The following is an 18,003-nucleotide window of genomic DNA, read 5'->3' as shown; positions in this document are numbered from 1 at the left end:
TTATGTACCCCGCCGGTCCGTAAGGGACCTAATTAAAAGTATTATATCTGGAAAAATAACCCGCGCGACGGAGGCTGCTACATTGCAACAACGCTGCCAGGTTTCAACTGACCCGTGAGCGGATCAATGTTCTCAGGAGAAACAGAAGCCTTACTTACGACCCCTCTCCTTTTGTTGGATTAATAAAAGATAACTGTGACCTGAAGGCTCCAGTAGAGAAGCGCAAAGCTAGGAAACTTGTTTTCTCTTTTCCGTGGACTATTGGCAGACTACAACGGGACCTGAATTACTTGTGGACTATAAAGAGACTTCGAAAGGTTTTAAATCTAAACTCTTCTTTCTCCTTCGACGCACCACTTCTTTTTGAAATTTCTGAACCCTTTGGCTCCTTGGATCCTTCCCCTGCTCCCCCCCCCTCCGTTTGGCTTTTTTTCCCGCTTTCTCTCTTTGTCTCCGCCCTCCCCCTCCCCCCCTTTCCAACCTTGACAAGAGCACAACCTGGAGAATTTTCTCAACAATCACTCCCAGTACGTGAAAATGAATTAGGCCAAACAAATGGCTGAAGTCTAACCAAAGGAAGGGAACATAACCACAACTTTTTCATTTATTTAACTCTGGGTTTCTGTTTTTTCCCTTTGCATTTCCCACCTTTTCTGATCCTATACCCCCAGGCCATCCCCCCTCCCTACCTCTTTCCCCTACCCCTCTTTTTTCTCAATTAATTTTTTTTTTTTGAGTGCTCCCCTAACACGCAAGTGTAATAACTTCAAGGTGGTAGTGCACTACCAAATAGTGGAGTGGTTAATAAGCCTACAATTTTGCCTGACTGCTGGGAATTAGTTGAGCAGTAGACGAGATATTGTGAGGGGAAAAAAATAGGACTCGCGTTTTGAATAAGGTAGTCTTCTTGATTTAAAATATAGTACTCAGACCCGGCTTAAAGGCAAACCTGTAAAGCATTTGAATTAAATAGATTTGTATAAGATTGTGCGCCCCTTAGGGGAGAGTCATAAGAAACTAAATCAAAACTTTGTTCATAATTTAAGGGGGTGGAGGAGATGGCGGGAAAGGATGGGAAGAAGTCAATAGGTACACCGATAGAGAGAAAAACCTCACGACAAGAAGAAATTAAAGACTTAGACGTACTATGGCTGAAAATAAAAGAAGAATTTAAACAGAATGAAATTCACATGGAGAAAAAGCTAGGAGAGATGCAGGAGTCGATTGATAAAAAAATAGAAGGTGTGGTTGGAGAATTGTCAAGTAAGATAAAAGAGCTAACGACTCGAACAAAGTCCGTAGAAGACTCTAACAAAAAAATGCAAAGAGAGATGAGAGATCAGAGAAAGGAAGCTGAGAAAATGAAGGAGAACTTTAAAGATTTGAGTAAGAGTCAGGACCAAGTTCTGGACAACTTAGCATTGATGGAAATGAAACAAAAGCAGGCAAATTTAAAATTTAGAGGAGTAGGGGAGGAAATCAACGAAGACATTAAAGGAAAAATGATTAAAGAACTGGCAAAGTGGCTAACCTTAAAAGAGGAAGAAGTAGCCCAAGCTATAGAAAATGCTTTTAGAATAAAAATAAGATCTAAACAAAACAAATTGAAAAAGGTTCCAGGAGACTGTCTAGTAATCTTTAAATCGATAGAACTGAGAAACATAATACTGCGAGAAAGCTACCAGAAGAAACTGATAATTGATGGAAGACCAATTATTATTTTCAAAGAAATTCCGATCAGACTTCTTCGAAAGAGAGAAGGGTACAAACAGCTAGTCAACATCCTAAAAAGGAATGGTATACAACACAGATGGGAATTCCCAGAAGGGATTTCCTTTTTTTACAAAGAAAAAAGATTCAAGATTACTGAAAGTCAGGAAGTCAGTAAATTCCTACGTAGATATGAGAAAGATCTTGGGAGGACAGAGGAGAGGAGTGGGGGGAGAGGTGGAGGGGGGGAGGAGGGGGATGATGCGGGATTGGGGGCTGTGGGGGGGGAGGGTGGGGGGGAGAGGGGGGGAGAGATAGGAGACGAAGAAGTAGGTGAGGAGGAAGAAGGAACAGAAAGTAAAACCACCCGAATTTAAATCGGAGAAACTTAAATTGGTAATTTACTGACTTAATTGTAGATAAATACTATAATGAATCTTAAAATTCTAACATGGAATGTAAATGGTTTGAACGACAAAACTAAAAGGAATAAAATTGTAAATGTTTTGAAAAAGAAAAAATTGGACGTAATTTGTATTCAAGAGACACATGTAGCCAAAAAGCACAAACATGTATTGTTAAATAAGAATTTAGGAACGGAATTTATAAGCTCCATGACGGAAAAAAAAAGGGGAGTTGTAATATATGTTAACGCAAAATGGGAACCTAAATTGATATATAAAGATAAAGAAGGAAGGATATTAGGGGTGCAAATCAACTTTCAGGGGGAAAAGATTAATGTGGTAAATATATATGCCCCAAATTCCAATAGGCTAGAGTTCTTTAAGAAATTAGAACAAGTCTTGATGAATTTAGAAAACAATAGGACGATATTATTGGGAGATTTTAATGCGGTGCCAACACCAGAGATTGATAGACAAACAGAAAGGGGAAAACGAAACCAAGGGAAATTACCAAAATCATTCCAAGACCTGGAAGAGAATATGGATCTAATAGACATATGGAGACACAAGCACCCAACAGAAAAGCAGTTTACTTTTTTCTCAGAGGTACATAAAAGCTGGGCCAGAATAGATCAAATTTGGACCTCAAGGGAGTTAACCTTAAGAGTTACAAAATGTGAAATCCAACCGAGAACCCTTTCTGACCATAATTCAATAACACTGGAATTAAAGGGCACTTCACAAGGGGGTTTTAGATGGAGGTTAAATGAATACTTGTTAGACAATGATGAGGTTGTAGAAAAAGCTAAAGTCACATTAAAAGAGTACTTTGACCTGAACCTAAATACAGGAACAAACTTAGAAGTGGTATGGGATGCCAGTAAGGCGGTCCTAAGAGGCTTCTTTATCCAACAAAATAGTTATAAGAAGAAAATGAGACAGCAAAAGAAGGAAGAAATCCTTAGACAGATAAGGGAGGCTGAAAAAAAATTAATTGAGAATCCAAAAGATGACCAAAGTATACAAATTATAAAAATACTACAAACACAATATTCGATGTTAACGAACCAAGAAATTGAATGGAAAGTCAAGCAAACGAAACAAAGATATTTCGAATCAGCAAATAAAACTGGAAAACTATTGGCTTGGCAATTGAGGAAAAGGCAAAAGCAAAATGTAATAAATAAAATAAAAGTAGAAGAAGAAGTGATAGAAGACCCAAAAAGGATACAAAAAAATTTTCTTAAATTCTACGAGGGATTATATAAAAAAGGAGAAGAAGACCTAACCCAAATAGAAAGGTATCTGGAGAACTGTAAAGGAAAGGTCATAACGGAAGAAGAAAAATCTCAACTAAACAGACCTATAAATATAGAGGAGATCCAGAACGCGATTAAAAAAATGAAATTAGGGAAAGCACCGGGACCGGATGGTTTATCGGCAAAATATTATAAAGTTTTGGGAGATGAATTGGCAACAACGCTCTGCGAGACCATGAATAATATACTAAGAGGAGGAAAGATACCTGAGTCCTGGAGGGAGGCTTTTATAACGTTGATTCCAAAACCGGACACAGATAAATTGAACATTAAGAACTATAGGCCAATATCGCTATTGAATAACGACTATAAAATATACGCAGATATTATGGCAAACCGACATGAAAAAATGTTTAATAAATTTAATCCATAAGGACCAGGCGGGTTTCCTCCCAAATAGGTTCATGAAAGATAATTTGAGACATATTATAAACATAATTGAATATTTGGAGATTAATAATAATATACCTGCGGCACTGATTTTCATAGATGCCGAAAAGGCGTTCGACAATGTCTCTTGGTTGTTCCTAATAAAATCCCTGGAGGTGGCAGGAATAGAAGGTGAATTCTTGAAAGGAATACAGGCAATATACTCAACCCAATTTGCCAAACTGGTAATAAATAATAATCTTACAAACACATTTAAAATCGAGAAGGGTACAAGACAGGGGTGCCCTCTCTCCCCGCTATTATTTATTATAGTATTAGAAGTACTGGCGAACAGAATAAGATCGAAACGAGAGATACAAGGAATTAAAATAGGATTGAAGGAATTTAAATTAAGAGCTTATGCGGACGACCTAATGTTGTCTTTGGAAGAACCACAAGGTAGTCTGGGCAAGGCGCTGGAGATCTTAGAAGAATATGGTAAACTATCCGGCTTTAAACTGAATAAATTAAAAACCAAAATGTTGACAAAAAACCTGGGTGCTGAGGAAAGAGAAGAACTGGAGAGAAAACATGGGATAAAGGTGGTAAAAAAAATAAAATACTTAGGAATATGGCTTACACCAAAAAACATAAACTTAATTGAAGATAATTATACGACCACATGGAAGGAAATTAAAAAAGATTTGGATGTTTGGAACAGAGCTAACCTCTCGTGGATGGGCAGGATGGAGACAATAAAAATGAATGTTCTTCCAAGAATGCTGTTCTTGTTTCAAAATATTCCAGTAATTAGGGGGTCAAAATTATTTAAAGATTGGCAGAAAACCCTTTCACGATTCATTTGGCAGGGAAGGAGGCCAAGGATAAGATTTAAATTACTTACAGACCGAAAGGAGAGAGGGGGACTCGCAGTCCCTAACTTGAAATTATACTACGAGGCCTCCTGCCTATGCTGGGTTAAAGACTGGATAACCTTGGAAAATACTGATTTATTGGATCTTGAAGGTGCAGACAACAGGTTCGGATGGCATGCCTACCTCTGGGCAAATAAAGAGAAGGTTCATAAAGGGTTCTCAAATCACATTATTAGGGGCCCATTATACGAAGTTTGGGAAAAAAATAAAAAACTGTTAGAATGGAGAACGCCCTGGTGGCTGTCCCCAGTAAATATCCTAACTATTAAAAAAATAAATATGGAGGAACAGAAATTAACATATGAAGATTTACTGATAAGATCGGAAGACAGCTGGAAATTAAAGCCATATGAGGAGCTGAAGGGAAAGTTAACAAGCTGGTTACAGTACCATCAAATTAACGTGATTTGGTTAAAAGATAAAAAAATTGGAATGAATGAAAAGAAATCAAAATTTCAAATTGAAATAATAGAAAATAAATTTAAATTACTATCCAAAATGTACAATTTATTACTGGAATGGGACACAAAAGATGAAGAAATTAAGGATGTTATGGTAAAATGGGCAATAGATCTGGGGCACAACATAGAATATGAAAAATGGTCAAAATTGTGGAAGGAGGGATTAAAATTCACGGCAAGTGTTGCAATCAGAGAAAATCTAGAGAAGATGATATATAGATGGTATATTACACCAGAGAAGCTAAGTAGGATGTACAAAACTGGAAATAAGGCCTGCTGGAAATGTAAAACAAAAGAAGGCAATTTCATACACATGTGGTGGACATGTGAGGAAATAAAAAAATTTTGGGATACGATATATAATGAATTAAAAAAAATATTGAGATATACATTCCCGAAAAAGCCAGAGGCCTTCCTATTAGGTATCATCGGAGAAGAAATTAAGAAAGAAGACAGAGTCTTATTTCAATACTCAACAGCAGCGGCCAGAATGTTAATTGCCCAAAATTGGAAAAACAGAAATATACCAACGATGAGGGAATGGCAAACGAAACTATATAACTTCGTCGAATTAGCTAAAATGACACAGAGAATTAGAAACCAAAAGAATACAAAGTTAAATAACGACTGGATTAAATTTATGATATATATTGAAGGTAACTATAGTAACCTACCAAATATAGCAGGCTTGTTATGAAACTTTCGATGTATAGATAGATCAAATAATCCAACATCAGCTGTAAAAATGAAACTCTTAAAATTAAGAACCCGAAATCAGGAGGGAAGGAAGTCAGCAAGTATGTGTTATCTATCAGTTTAATTTTATTTTTTTTTCATTGCTGTGGTGCTTTTTTTTTTTTTCTTGTCACTTTTTTCTGTTATTTAATTTAATAAGTAGTGGGCTTAATGCAAATTTTTTCTTTTTTGTATTAGTTGTTGTCTTAGATGGTTTTGTTTTTTCTTTATGTGTGTGTGATAAATGAAACTTAATAAAAAAGAATATTAAAAAAAAAAAAAGCTGTTGCAGAAACAAAGGCAAAACCGGTGCAGGATCTGAACTCAGTTCAACGCGTCACTTCAGGGAGGATCTTGCCTCGCTGATCCGTTCAGAGTAGAGAAGCAAGCAGGCAAAGATGCAGTTTCAACTGATGATAGCTGCCAAGAACCAGGCACTTAGCAGGTGCCTCTGCTTCCACTGCTAGCATCAAGGTCAAGACATGCCAAAAAGCCAACGGCAGTTGCTGCAAGACAGATGCAGTGCAGAATGGCCACACCAAGCTGAATTTAAACACGTTTCAGTGTTTAAGACCATGCATGTGAAGAATGTCTTATTCACTACGAAACCTGTAATGTCACCAACAAATATCAGTAAGGTGTCAAAGAGGAAATGAATGGTGCAGCGGAAAAACCACCCTGCCTACCGTCAAGCATTTATCATTATTGATTCAACACCGTTCATTCTCAAAACTGCTTGAAGGAGCACAATGAAGGCGCTGTCAGACAACCGGAAGTGGGCAGTGTGTGTAAGAAATTAGTTTAAAATGTAAAGGCTGCTATGAGCTTATTCTCGGGCCTTGTCAGGTTTATCAGCCTTGTGGTGATGAGTAGCTCTGGTATGTTGTGGCTTCAGGTAGGATGTAACGGACTGATTCCATGGCCCTGATGGCAGTAGAATTATCAACTGCTGTCAAGTTAGGCTGCCCGTTGCATCTCTCCACAATTCAGGGCTCTGGGACTTCCCTGCTTCCAATCAGGAAAAGTCCCCAGAACAGTGACTCATGCAGAGAGAGAGAGACACAGGAGGTTTAGGTTTTCTGAAGGTGAGTAATTCTGATCTTTATAATTAGGGCCAGCACTGGGGGAACTAGATCAGGAGGATCTACCGAACCTCAAGAGATGTCTGTTCCAGGGGAGGATCCCAGTGATGTCTTGAGTGAGAGAGCAGGCAAGTAGTCAGGATCTCCCTCCGACGCACCCTCAGATATGCCCATTCCAGCAGGGCCAAGAGCACACGTGATGCTGTGTCTGGCCTTACCCCACCTGTCCCCTACACCAGGAAAACCCTATTGCTGGGGCACTCAGTTCTCACCCTGCCAGCCCACTAGAAGGACCACCCTTTTGACTGCCCAGTGCAGGGACTCCGGCAGTTTGCCTTATTAAATGCTATGTCCACCCTGTGGGGGCGGGGCGGGGTTGTCACTTGTTGATTCAACACCTTAGCTCACAACTTCCTCAGGCACCCGCGGATTCCTGCAAACCTGTCACTTGCCTTATATACTGATATGACCCCAAAATAAAAACTGGAGCTTTGAGTTACAGTTCTTTGCTGGCCGGGGGGGGGGCAGGACAAGGGACTTTTGAGCGGGAGAGAAAAAATATATAATTCCTTTGGCAAAACAAATGACCAACAAGCCTTTCTTTTTTTTACCAGATGCATTCTGATATTCGATTTACTGTCGAATACCATCCATTTACCGAGAAGATAGTCTGTGCCCAGCTTTAAAAGCACAGATAATGATCTCAAACTTTCCATTTCTACGCTGTCTAATATTTCTCCCCTAACCATTCCTGAATGTATGTCAGGTTCTTGGATTTCCAGAGTTTTGGCTAACAGATTTTGCGGTTTTTACGCTGAAGATCTCTTCTCAAAACAGGTTTCTCTTGAAGCCTTCAGAGTGGGCTCAGTGGGCAGGCCCTTAGGCTTCTCCAACCTGGTGCCCTCCAGATGTTTTGGACTACATCAGCCCCACCACCATGGCCATAACCGGAATTATCCACACATCAGTTTTCACCACTGCCGGACTGCAGTGGTATTGGCATCTGGAGTTCCCCAGGTGTGATCATGCTTCTGAGCCTATGGGGAACTGTGGGAACAAGTTTTGGCTCAGTCCATCATTTTGATTCAGTTGGGATTAGCTCAGTCGGTAGAGCATGAGACTCTTAATCTCAGGGTCATGGATTCAAGTTCCACGGTGGGAAAAGGATTCCTGCATTGCAAGGGGGTGGACTAGATGACAATCATGGTCCTCTCCAGCTCTACCATTCTAGAATTCCATGTCTCTATGTTTCCCCCCGCCTGCTCCAAAGCCAGCTACACAACAACATAATGTGTCGTTGCATTGCATGAACCCCGAGCAAAGTCTATCCACACACAATCTGTCATGCTTGCTGTTATGAATTTAGATTAGGAGTGCTATATAAAGCACCAGCTACTACCAGAGGGTGCTATGCCACCCACAGTACACAAACAAGCAAATGGTCCACTAATGGGTGTTTGAAGCATGCTTTGCTCCCCAAGTATGAAGCTGTTAGCCAGGGGTCAGCAACCTTTTTCAGCCGTGGGCTGGTCCGCCATCCCTCAGACCATGTGGAGGGCCAGACTATATTTTGAAAAAAAAAAGTGAATGAATTCCTATGCCCCACAAATAACGCAGAGATACATTTTAAATAAAAGCACACATTCTGCTCATGTAAAAACACACCGATTCCCAGACCATCCGCAGACTGGATTTAGAAGGTGATTGGGTCGCATCCAGCCCACGGGCCTTAGGTTGCCTATCCCTGCTATTAGCAATGAAACTGTTGCTAAAATTGGGGAGAGGAGTGCTGCCATTTTGGAAATGAAAACATCAGCCACAATCACACCATACAGTGCAGGAGGCACGTTCACAACCCGCAGTGTTCTCAGCCTGAAGTGCCGCATCTGCGCACACGCGTGATGCGATTCGGTGCTCCTGCACATGACATCATTTTGCGCTTCTGCGCATGCGCCAAAACCCAGAAGTAACCCATTCCGCAACCTGAAAATGCGCAACCCGCAGCGTTTGTAACCCGAGGTATGACTGTACATTTAAAAACAGTATGATGCCACTTTAAACCTACGTCGCTCCCCCCCAGAAAAAATATATTGGGAAGTGTAGTTTGTTAAGGGTGCTGAGAATTGTCAGGAGACCCCTTTACCCCTCCAAGAGCTACGGTTCCCAGAGTGGCTTAACAATCAATCGCTCTTCCCAGGGAACTCTAGGAATTGTAGTTCTGTGAGACTAATACCAGGGTCTCTTAACACCTCTCAGCAGCCTTAACAAACTACAGCTCCCAGGATTCTTTGAGGGAAGTCATAGCTGTTTACATTTAAAGCAGTATCATACCATTTGAAGCAGTCATGGCTTCCCTCAGAGAATCCTGGGAGCTGTAGTTTGTTCAGGGTGCTAAACAAGAGGTGCCTACTCACTTCCCAGAGCTATAGTTCCCAGAGTGGTTTAGCAGTCAATTCCTCTTCCCAGGGGACTCTGGAAATTGTAGCTTTGTGAAGGAAGTCACAGCTAAAAACATTGTAACTGCAATTACAGTAAATTAAAAAAACATCCTTCCAGCCAAGGTAAATGGGTGGTATTCTCAAGGCGGCCAGGGATGAGTATTCCTCAGGCATGAAATGCCTGGGTAACCAGGAATGTTTTTAAATCCATCCTGAAAGTTAATAATTATGGAGACAGGTGCATCTCGCTAGAGAGGGCATTCAACTACTGGGGAGCTACCTGTGGTAGCTCAGTGCCAACCACCAAGGCCTTACCTGCCCATTGTAGGGCCTGTGATGGTTGGTATATCTATTTCAAAAGCTCTCCCCTAAACAAATACACCCTGTGCTGAAGTCTGATGTTGATGGACCCAGAACAGGTGCTCACAATGAAGGCAGCACCTGGAAGAACCTCTCAGGAAGGGTGGATTTGATTTAAATCATTTTATTTTTTTGTACAGAAAGACATTCCTGCTGGTATAATCTTAATATTTACAACCAGAAGAAGGTTTAATTTTTGGAGTAATAAATTTTCAGAGTAGTTTTTACAGTCATGTCAAAAATTACTGATTTGGTTATACAGTACTATTAGAAATACATAGACAGATAATTATGAAATTATTGTGAGGTTTAATAAGTTTGTTTATATTTGGACAACTTTTCTGCTGTACTTTATTGGAAGGAGAAAAATAATCATTTCCTTAAATAACAATTTAAACAATTTATTTAACTAAAACAATGACATTATAGCATATGTATCCAAGTTTGTTAACTGATGTGGTTATACATTTTTTTAAGAAAACAAACTTAGACTGAGTTTCAGCACACATGAAAAACTTAAAATAAATCCTTATTTCTTGATGAGTAGCCTTTGGACTATATTGTAACTTAAATAGAAAACTGTCCTTAGGAAAAAAAATTCCACCAAAAGCATTTTATTTTAAAAATCCAATTTAAATACAAAAAATCAATTTAAATTTAAAAAACACCCGATTTTTTTTTAATCATTGATTTTTATCCACCCTGCTCTCAGGTGATGGCGGTGGTGTTCAGGTGGCATCTAGGAGGTAGGGCCGGGGACCCAGGGCTGGGGAGTTAATAACTAGAGCCAGTGCAAAATCTTTAAAGTCTTGGCGGAATCTGGAATGAATAGGCTTTTCAGAACCATCCCCTCTAACATTGGTTACCAACCAGAAGAACACATTTTTACTGACTGGGCTAGTAAAATACAGTGGTACCTCAGGTTAAGTACTTAATTCGTTCCGGAGGTCCGTTCTTAACCTGAAACTGTTCTTAACCTGAGGCACCACTTTAGCTAATGGGGCCTCCTGCTGCAGCCACGCCGCTGGAGCCCAATTTCTGTACTTATCCTGAAGCAAAGTTCTTAACCTGAAGCACTATTTCTGGGTTAGCCGAGTGTGTAACCTATAGCGTATGTAACCAGAGGTACCACTGTACCAGGTAGACTGGCAACCCTAAATTCATACGCTTTATAGTGATCTGCAGCCATAAGCATATGGAACATAAAGTGCATGAATTGGGCTGAATTAAGCATTCAGCTTGGCTATGTAAGTTGCCAGCACACCACAAGAGGAAATGGGGAGAGCAGAAAGTCTTGCACTCTGAGCCTCTCTTCCTGATTATCATTTTCTGCAAAACGTTTACCTCCACGATATTGGATTTATCTGTTGCAACAGCAGCATGCGTTACCTCCTGGCTACATCTAAATGAGGAAAATGCTAATCTCAGGAAGCCCCAGCAAACCGCTGAAAAGCATTTCAATAAGGAGAGCTTCTGTAGTAAAGCAGGACATTGAGAATGATGTCACAGTTTTGCAGCAACGAAAAACAGCACCTTTAGGAGACACGTTTCTCTGCTGTTAAACATGCTTGACTTCCTTTTTGGCGAGCTGAGCATCTTTTGAAAATATTGAGATCCATCTTACATTAAGGATTGAACAAAGCGCTCTACATCAGAATAGATTTCAGTGCTACCAGCCTCACAGTAAATATGTTTTTGTGATCGTGGCAACTCTTAAAATATTTTGAGATTATAAAGCATGTCCATTTGTATTGTTTTATCAGAATGTGATCCACCTCAAAATCTTTTTCAATGAAGGGTGGGATATAAATATTACTAAGTGAATAAACAAACAAACAAACCTTTTTTGAAACTATCACCTTTGAGCATGCCCAAAGCCTTTTACACTCTCAGTACAAGGTGCCCTTTTACTTCATTCCTGACTGTTTGGAATACCCATTGTGTGTTCAAAGCTTCAGGACTAAAAGCTTACTTTTTTTAATGCACAAGTTGAAATTCCCCTGCAGAAGAAGTACCTCAGCCTTGAGGACTAGAAACTTTAAAAAAAATGTAAGGTTGAAATTATTATGCAGATGTCCTACATTGCTCAGTCAGTATAGCATGAGGCTCTTAATCTCGGGTCATGTGTTTGAGCCTCACACTGGGCAAAATATTCCAACATTGCAGGGGGCTGGACTAGATGACCCTCGCGGTCTCTTCCAACTCTTAACAATTCTCTCATTATAAGTACCTCAGTCAACACCCACTGCCTGCAAGGCATATGTAGCTCCCAGCTGCTCCTACCATATTGTGCTTATCAAGTCTACTCGATTAGGACAAAACACCTCAGATTTGTTTTCACTTGCAAACAGCTGCTTATTTTACCTCTCCCCGCTTTGCAAAATCCTGCCTGCACATGTCAATCATCCTTCTCCCCCGCCCCACCACCCTGCCTCAGCTTTACTAGAACAGACTCTTGCCAAATGTTGGGTATTCCTCAAAGCAAAAGCCTTGCTCGATAGATGGAAAGGGATGTTGTTCCTATATTGCCTGAAGCTTTTCTGTAGTAGGCATAAGGTGCTTGGGCCCTCTGCTGATGCTGAACCAGCCTGTCCAAAGCTTCAGAACTGCTCTGCATCAAGAATTCGCAACCTGAGATCCCGACAGTTTCATGGAGGGCTGCAATTCCCAAAACTGGTTTAGGAACACAGGAAGCTGTCTTATGCTAGGCTGTCATTAAAATTTTAAATGAGCCAAAATGTAGGAAGCTGTCTAGCTCAGTACTGTCCACACTGACTGGCAGCAGCTCTTGAGGACTGCATGCAGGGAACGTTCCCAACGTCACCTAGAGATGCCACTGAGAATTGAGCCTGGCAGGTTCTGCACACAAAGCAGATGCTCTCCTACTGAGCCACAGTCCATCCCAAGAGTTTAAGTGTCTGTCCTGCCTCCCAGGGACATTGTTAGAAAAAGCAGCTACTTGTGGCAAGCATGGAGTTCACTGCATCCCCTGACCCAGATTGTCCCATGCAACCCGACAGCCAATAATGACAGCCAGACATAGCATCATCCATGTGTATAGAATCACACCACAGAAATTTCCAAAGAGACGGACAAGTTTGTAATTAGCTGTTTCACCTGGAAAATGAAGCCTATCATCTCTCCTGCAGCAACATGTCAAATCAACCTGTAGACCTACTCAGGGCCGACCCACCCATTAACTTCACTGAGGCACTTGCCTCAGGCACAGGCTGAGGACAGCTGAGAGGGGCGGCATAACTGGAAAAAGAAGGGCATCCTCGCCTGCCTTCATTTCTCATTTGGCTGCTGATAGGAGCCGCCATCCCAGGACAGTTCCTCTGCCGCTGCCCCTTGTTCCTTAATGGCCTCCTTTTTTTTCCCCTGCTAGCTTCGGTGTGTTGAGGCTTCCCTGGGATGCCTCCAGTTGCCTGTGGCAGCAGTAGTGGGTGCCGTTTTCTGATCTGCCTCAAACAGCAAAATGTCTTGGACCAGCCCTGAAACTGTATGGCTGTTAAGGATGCAGGGATGCCGCGACCAATTTCCAGAGTTATTCAGTAAATGCATTTTCGCCTCAGGAGCAATTGTGGCGCTCATCCACAACTCCGAAATCCTGCTGCGTCTCGCAAGTCACAAGGCCCGCTAACGCCATGCCACCCTCGGCCTCCAGCTCAAATTCCCTTTGGCCAGCTCTCCGCAGCTAAAACACCTATCATTAAGCTATTTGTTGCACCCACAAATCCCAACCTGCTCGTCAAAAGAGGAAGCTCTAATACAGTTCTGCTCTGCCATTCCCCACAATGCTCAGCTCATACATCTGTGTTCTTCCAGTGTGTAAAAAACAAACAAAAACAAGGGTAGAAACCATGTGTCAGACCAAGGGCCACATTTTCTTCTCAGGCAACCTTCCAGGGGCCACATGTTGCTGGGTGGAGTCCAAGGCAAAAGAGGGCAGAGCAATGGGTGTGAATTTCACCTTTCTATAGCAGCCTTCATTCTGACACGGACCACCATCCGAGCAGGAGGCAATGACAGAGGGCAAAATAAAATGAAGGAGGGTGAAAAGGTATGGACTGTGGCTCGGAGAAAGTTATTAGGGCCAGACAGAGAGGTCCAGGGGGCTGCACTAGGCCCCTGAAATTGAGCTTCCCCATCCCTGGTGCAAAACTCTTCATCCTTTTTTTAGAACATTGCTCTAAGGGACCTGCCTCCAGGTCTTCCAAAAACCAAGATAAGCTCAAGCATGGCTTGTTAAAGGTCCAAACTGAGGAAGCACACCTGGGCCATAGATAAGACAAACCCTGCAACTGATCTAGCTGACTGTGGTCAGCTATAGGCCATAGGGAGAGCTGTAAAGATAGCAGCCAGCGTGGGGGGCATTGCAGATTCCCAAGGGCAGGAGTCTAGGTTTGCAGAGTGTTGGAGGAAGTGGTTAGAGAGAAGCTTCCCCTCCCCTTTGCACAATATCAGAACCTAACAGGGTCATACAGTGAAGCTGAAAGGTTAGCGACTCAGTACAAATTGTATTCCTCCACACACACACACATTTTTTTTAAAAAAAATTGCAATGTTAACTGATGGAACTCACTGCCACAAAATGCTGAAATGGCCCATTGGCTTAGATGCCTTTAAAAAGGGTGTATTATTATTATTAATTCAAATTATTATCTTCCCCATACACTCCCAGGGCATGCTGCTACAAAATATAAAATTAAGAAGCAGTTTAAGACAAATCACAAGAACAGTGGTGGGTCTTAAAAATATTTATCATGGGTGTCAAAGACCAGGGTAAATATCCTCAGTGAATTTTTCTGATAAGGCTACTAATAGCCGTTATTCCTGCATTGCAGGGGTTGGACTAGATGACCCTATGAGTCCCTTCCGACTCTTTGATTCTAAGGCTACTTGTTATTCTGATTATGCAAACTGAGCCTTAATTCATACAAAGGCTTGCAATGGTCTCAGAATGTAGCCTCAGGGCACACCCAACACGCATGCGTCCATGTGCGCACACCCACACCCACCCACAGCTGAATCTTCGAAGGCTGGCATGTCTAAGCATTGCTTTTTTAAAAAAATCCTGGGTTTAACCCATCCAAGTTCTACTCAGAGGAGACCCACTGACATTTACGACCCTAAATTCACCACATCCATCAGTTTCAATGGGTTGACTGTGCTGGACGCAACCTCCAATTTTCACCTTATTTTTAAATATTTTGGATTTACGCCTCTGTTTTTTCCCCAAAGAGCCCATCGCAGTGAACGTAGGAAGAGCCCAGCTATTGTATCAAGCCCCAAAAGTCCTGTCTTGTCCAGCCTCCTGTTCTCATAGTGGCCAAGCAGATGCACCCAATGGGAAGCCCCAAAGCGGGACCTAATTCCCCTCCCCCATTCTATCCTCACAATCGCCTTGCAAGGTAGACCAAACTAAGAAATTGCTGTGACTGCCTCAAGTTAGTCCCATGGCCAGTGGGTCTCTCCACCCCCCATTGTAGGGCAGATAAAAGGCACTGGGGGTGGCAGTGTTAGTGGTGAAGAGGCTGTTTAGGGGTAGAGATGTTTTGCTGCTAATGCATTGCAGGGGGGTTGGCCTAGATGACCCCTGGGGTTCCTTCCAACTCTACAAATCTTGGATTCTAGGGTGAGAGGAAGAAAGGGTGCAACCTAACTTCCCAAGAACAGCTGCCAAGTCCCAAGAAACTGGGTAAATAGAAACCTGCAAGTCTGATCTTCCCATTCCAAACCAGTTTCCTCACAGCCTGTTTTCTCTCTTTTAAGGGTACCAGAAGCTGGATCATTTTGTACATGAAGCCACTGCCTGCCTTTTTTGCTCTCTAACCAACTGAGCTATCCTAAACCCTTGCAAACAGACAGGCAAAAACACATCAGAAAGGAAGATCCCAATTTCTGACCTTGTTCCCCCAGCCTTAATTCCTTTAAAAAGAAATGCATTATTTCCTTTTCTTTGCTGAGACCACCAGGACTCCTCTCCCAGGAAACTGTTTTATCATGGACATAAAACACACCTCCTCTTCCCTCCCCCCTCCTCTCTCCATTGCAGTCTTGGGGGTGAACACAGCAATGACACAGATTTCCTTCCTCAAGTTGAGAAATACAAATGATTATTTTTTTAAATAGGAAACGTCACTTGCTCCTCTCACAAACCTTCACCAACGCTGCAATATTTTTGAGGGGGGGGGGAGAAGGAGGAGGGGGTTGCAGCCAATGTTAGTCCTACGTGGAGTAGACCTATTGAAATCTCTCGTGGTAGGACCAACTCAAGTCCTTACATTCCAATGGGTCTACTCCGAATAGTCTGGTGCAGCGCTTGGGTTCTTTTAACGACAGTATTCATTATGACATTCCAGAGGGCAATTATTAATTATGCATATAATTAATACGGACATGTGTGCACATACTCATTCGCTGGCTATCTCTTCCCCTCCCCTTTCTCAACTGTGGAAACATCTGGGGGGTTTTTTGTAAAAAGAAAAAAGAAAAAAGGAGCTAGTAAACACTACATTGCAGAGGAGGGAACACGAGGAGGAAAACCGTTATTTTCAGGCGGCAGAGAATAAGGCGTGTAGAGAGGCGAGCAGAGATAACTACTGTTGAGATCTAAGGACTTACTCAGAGTAGACTCACTGCAATCAATGTATTTTAGTGTTTGTTTTAAATACTTCCCCTGGTCCTCTGCTTGCAAATTGTTTTAACTGATTTAATGTTATGATTTTATACCCTTGCAGCCCCACTCAGGGACACATTTATGGCAAAAGCTTAGGGTAACTGGCCTTAATATTTTGTGTGTGTGTACTGCTGGTACCGGCTGTGTTATCTTACTGCGTAGGATTTGTATCCAGTGTTAGCCCCCCTCAAGAGTAGACCCCTTGAAATAAAACGAGCATGACTAATTTAAGCACACGGATTTCAAGTGGGGCTGCTCTGCGTGGAACCAACCTTGTGGTTATTAGGGGGTTGTACCCAATCTCCACCACTACCGTAAGTCCATTGATTTCCAACGGGTCTACTCTATGTAAGACTTACTTGGCTTCCACCCATAGAAAGACCGGCTTTTGCATTCCAAAAAACCCTATTCAAGAGTGTACCCACTAAAATGAATAGACCCTAACTATACCCCTTATTTTCAATGGGTCTACTCTTAGGAGGTCGAATATTAGCCGAAACCTGGAGGCTGGCTTTTATTTTTGGAGGAGTTAACTTTCTCACACCATTTTCTACGAAGACTTAAATTGCCAATAGAATAAAGACCTAACTTTATTGCACTGTTTTCCTGTGCAGATTTAGAACTCTAATAGAATGCCTATCTGTATCTAACCTTATCGCAGTTTTCCATGCATATCCAAACCCCCAGCATTTTGTGTGTGAGTAAGTGAGACATGAAGTGACGCGCTCGTCGCCCCCCACCCCAGCTCAGGAATAATGCAATCCCTCTCCCCCACATGCTGCTGCTCAGCCATGTAGAAATAGCCCCCACCCACACACTGCAAAAATCCATGCCTCTCTTCCACGACCACCAACCCATTTCTTCCTCTTGCTGCCTCTTCTACTTACCCAAAGCTCCGTGCCCCAACTCATGGCTCCAGCGACGGGTGGGCTAGGGGGCCGGCCCTGGGTGCGATATTCAACGCCGGGGGGTCCACACCCCCTCGTCCTTCGCCTGCCACCCCAAAAGCGAGGCCAGCACCCCTCCAAACCGCTTGCAAAAAGAGCATAAGCTTGCAAAACTACAATATAGCAACAATAATAGAGCTTTGTGCCCTTGATTTGATTGCTTGCTAGGTTGCCTCCTCTCGTGGCTATTGTTGCTACCACCTCATTGCTGCCTCCAGAGCAAAATGGCCAAAGCAGCAGCAGCGGCAGCAAAATCAAGCGAGTAGCTCTCAGAGTAGTAAAGGGAGGAGACCCAGGGAGGAATTGACAGCACCTGGGAAGCGCGCATGCGCCCGGCAGTAAGGCGCATGCAAGGAGGAGGGGGAGATTCAGTAGGCTGGTGCTGGGATTGCGCAGGCGCCAAGAGTGGGCTCAACTGATGCTCCAGGGGAATTTTATTTTATTTTATTGAGCCAAGCTGTCAAGTGAAGCTCCTCAAATCTCAGTGCAGCATCCTGAGGCTTTGCAGCAGAGATGCAACTGTGGTACAGATTTGGTACAGGTTTTCTTATTTTGTTTTGT

General features: G+C 42.3%; 1 protein-coding gene across 14 annotated transcripts in view; it reads right to left on the bottom strand.

Moving 5' to 3' along the window:
• The window catches only part of FNBP1 (formin binding protein 1), a 128,586-nt gene extending 110,842 nt beyond the window's left edge, over nucleotides 1-17,744 (bottom strand). For 13 of the 14 annotated variants that reach the window (XR_013834678.1, XM_079961317.1, XM_079961318.1 and 10 more), the window contains exon 1: nucleotides 17,383-17,553. Coding sequence is in view for 13 of the 14 variants with exons in the window: in XM_079961317.1 (XP_079817443.1) it covers nucleotides 17,383-17,406 (24 nt within the window). In the remaining variant the exon portion in view is untranslated. Of the gene's footprint in view, nucleotides 1-17,382 lie in introns of all 14 variants that reach the window. The other variant, XM_079961313.1, reaches the window with a different exon arrangement.
• Between the last annotated feature and the right edge of the window lie 259 nt (nucleotides 17,745-18,003).

This window comes from Podarcis cretensis (assembly GCF_951804945.1).
Source record: "Podarcis cretensis genome assembly, chromosome: Z".
Taxonomy (NCBI): Eukaryota; Metazoa; Chordata; class Lepidosauria; order Squamata; family Lacertidae; genus Podarcis; species Podarcis cretensis.
Note: the sequence above shows the minus strand (reverse complement) of the source record. Positions and strands in the feature narration are given on the sequence as shown.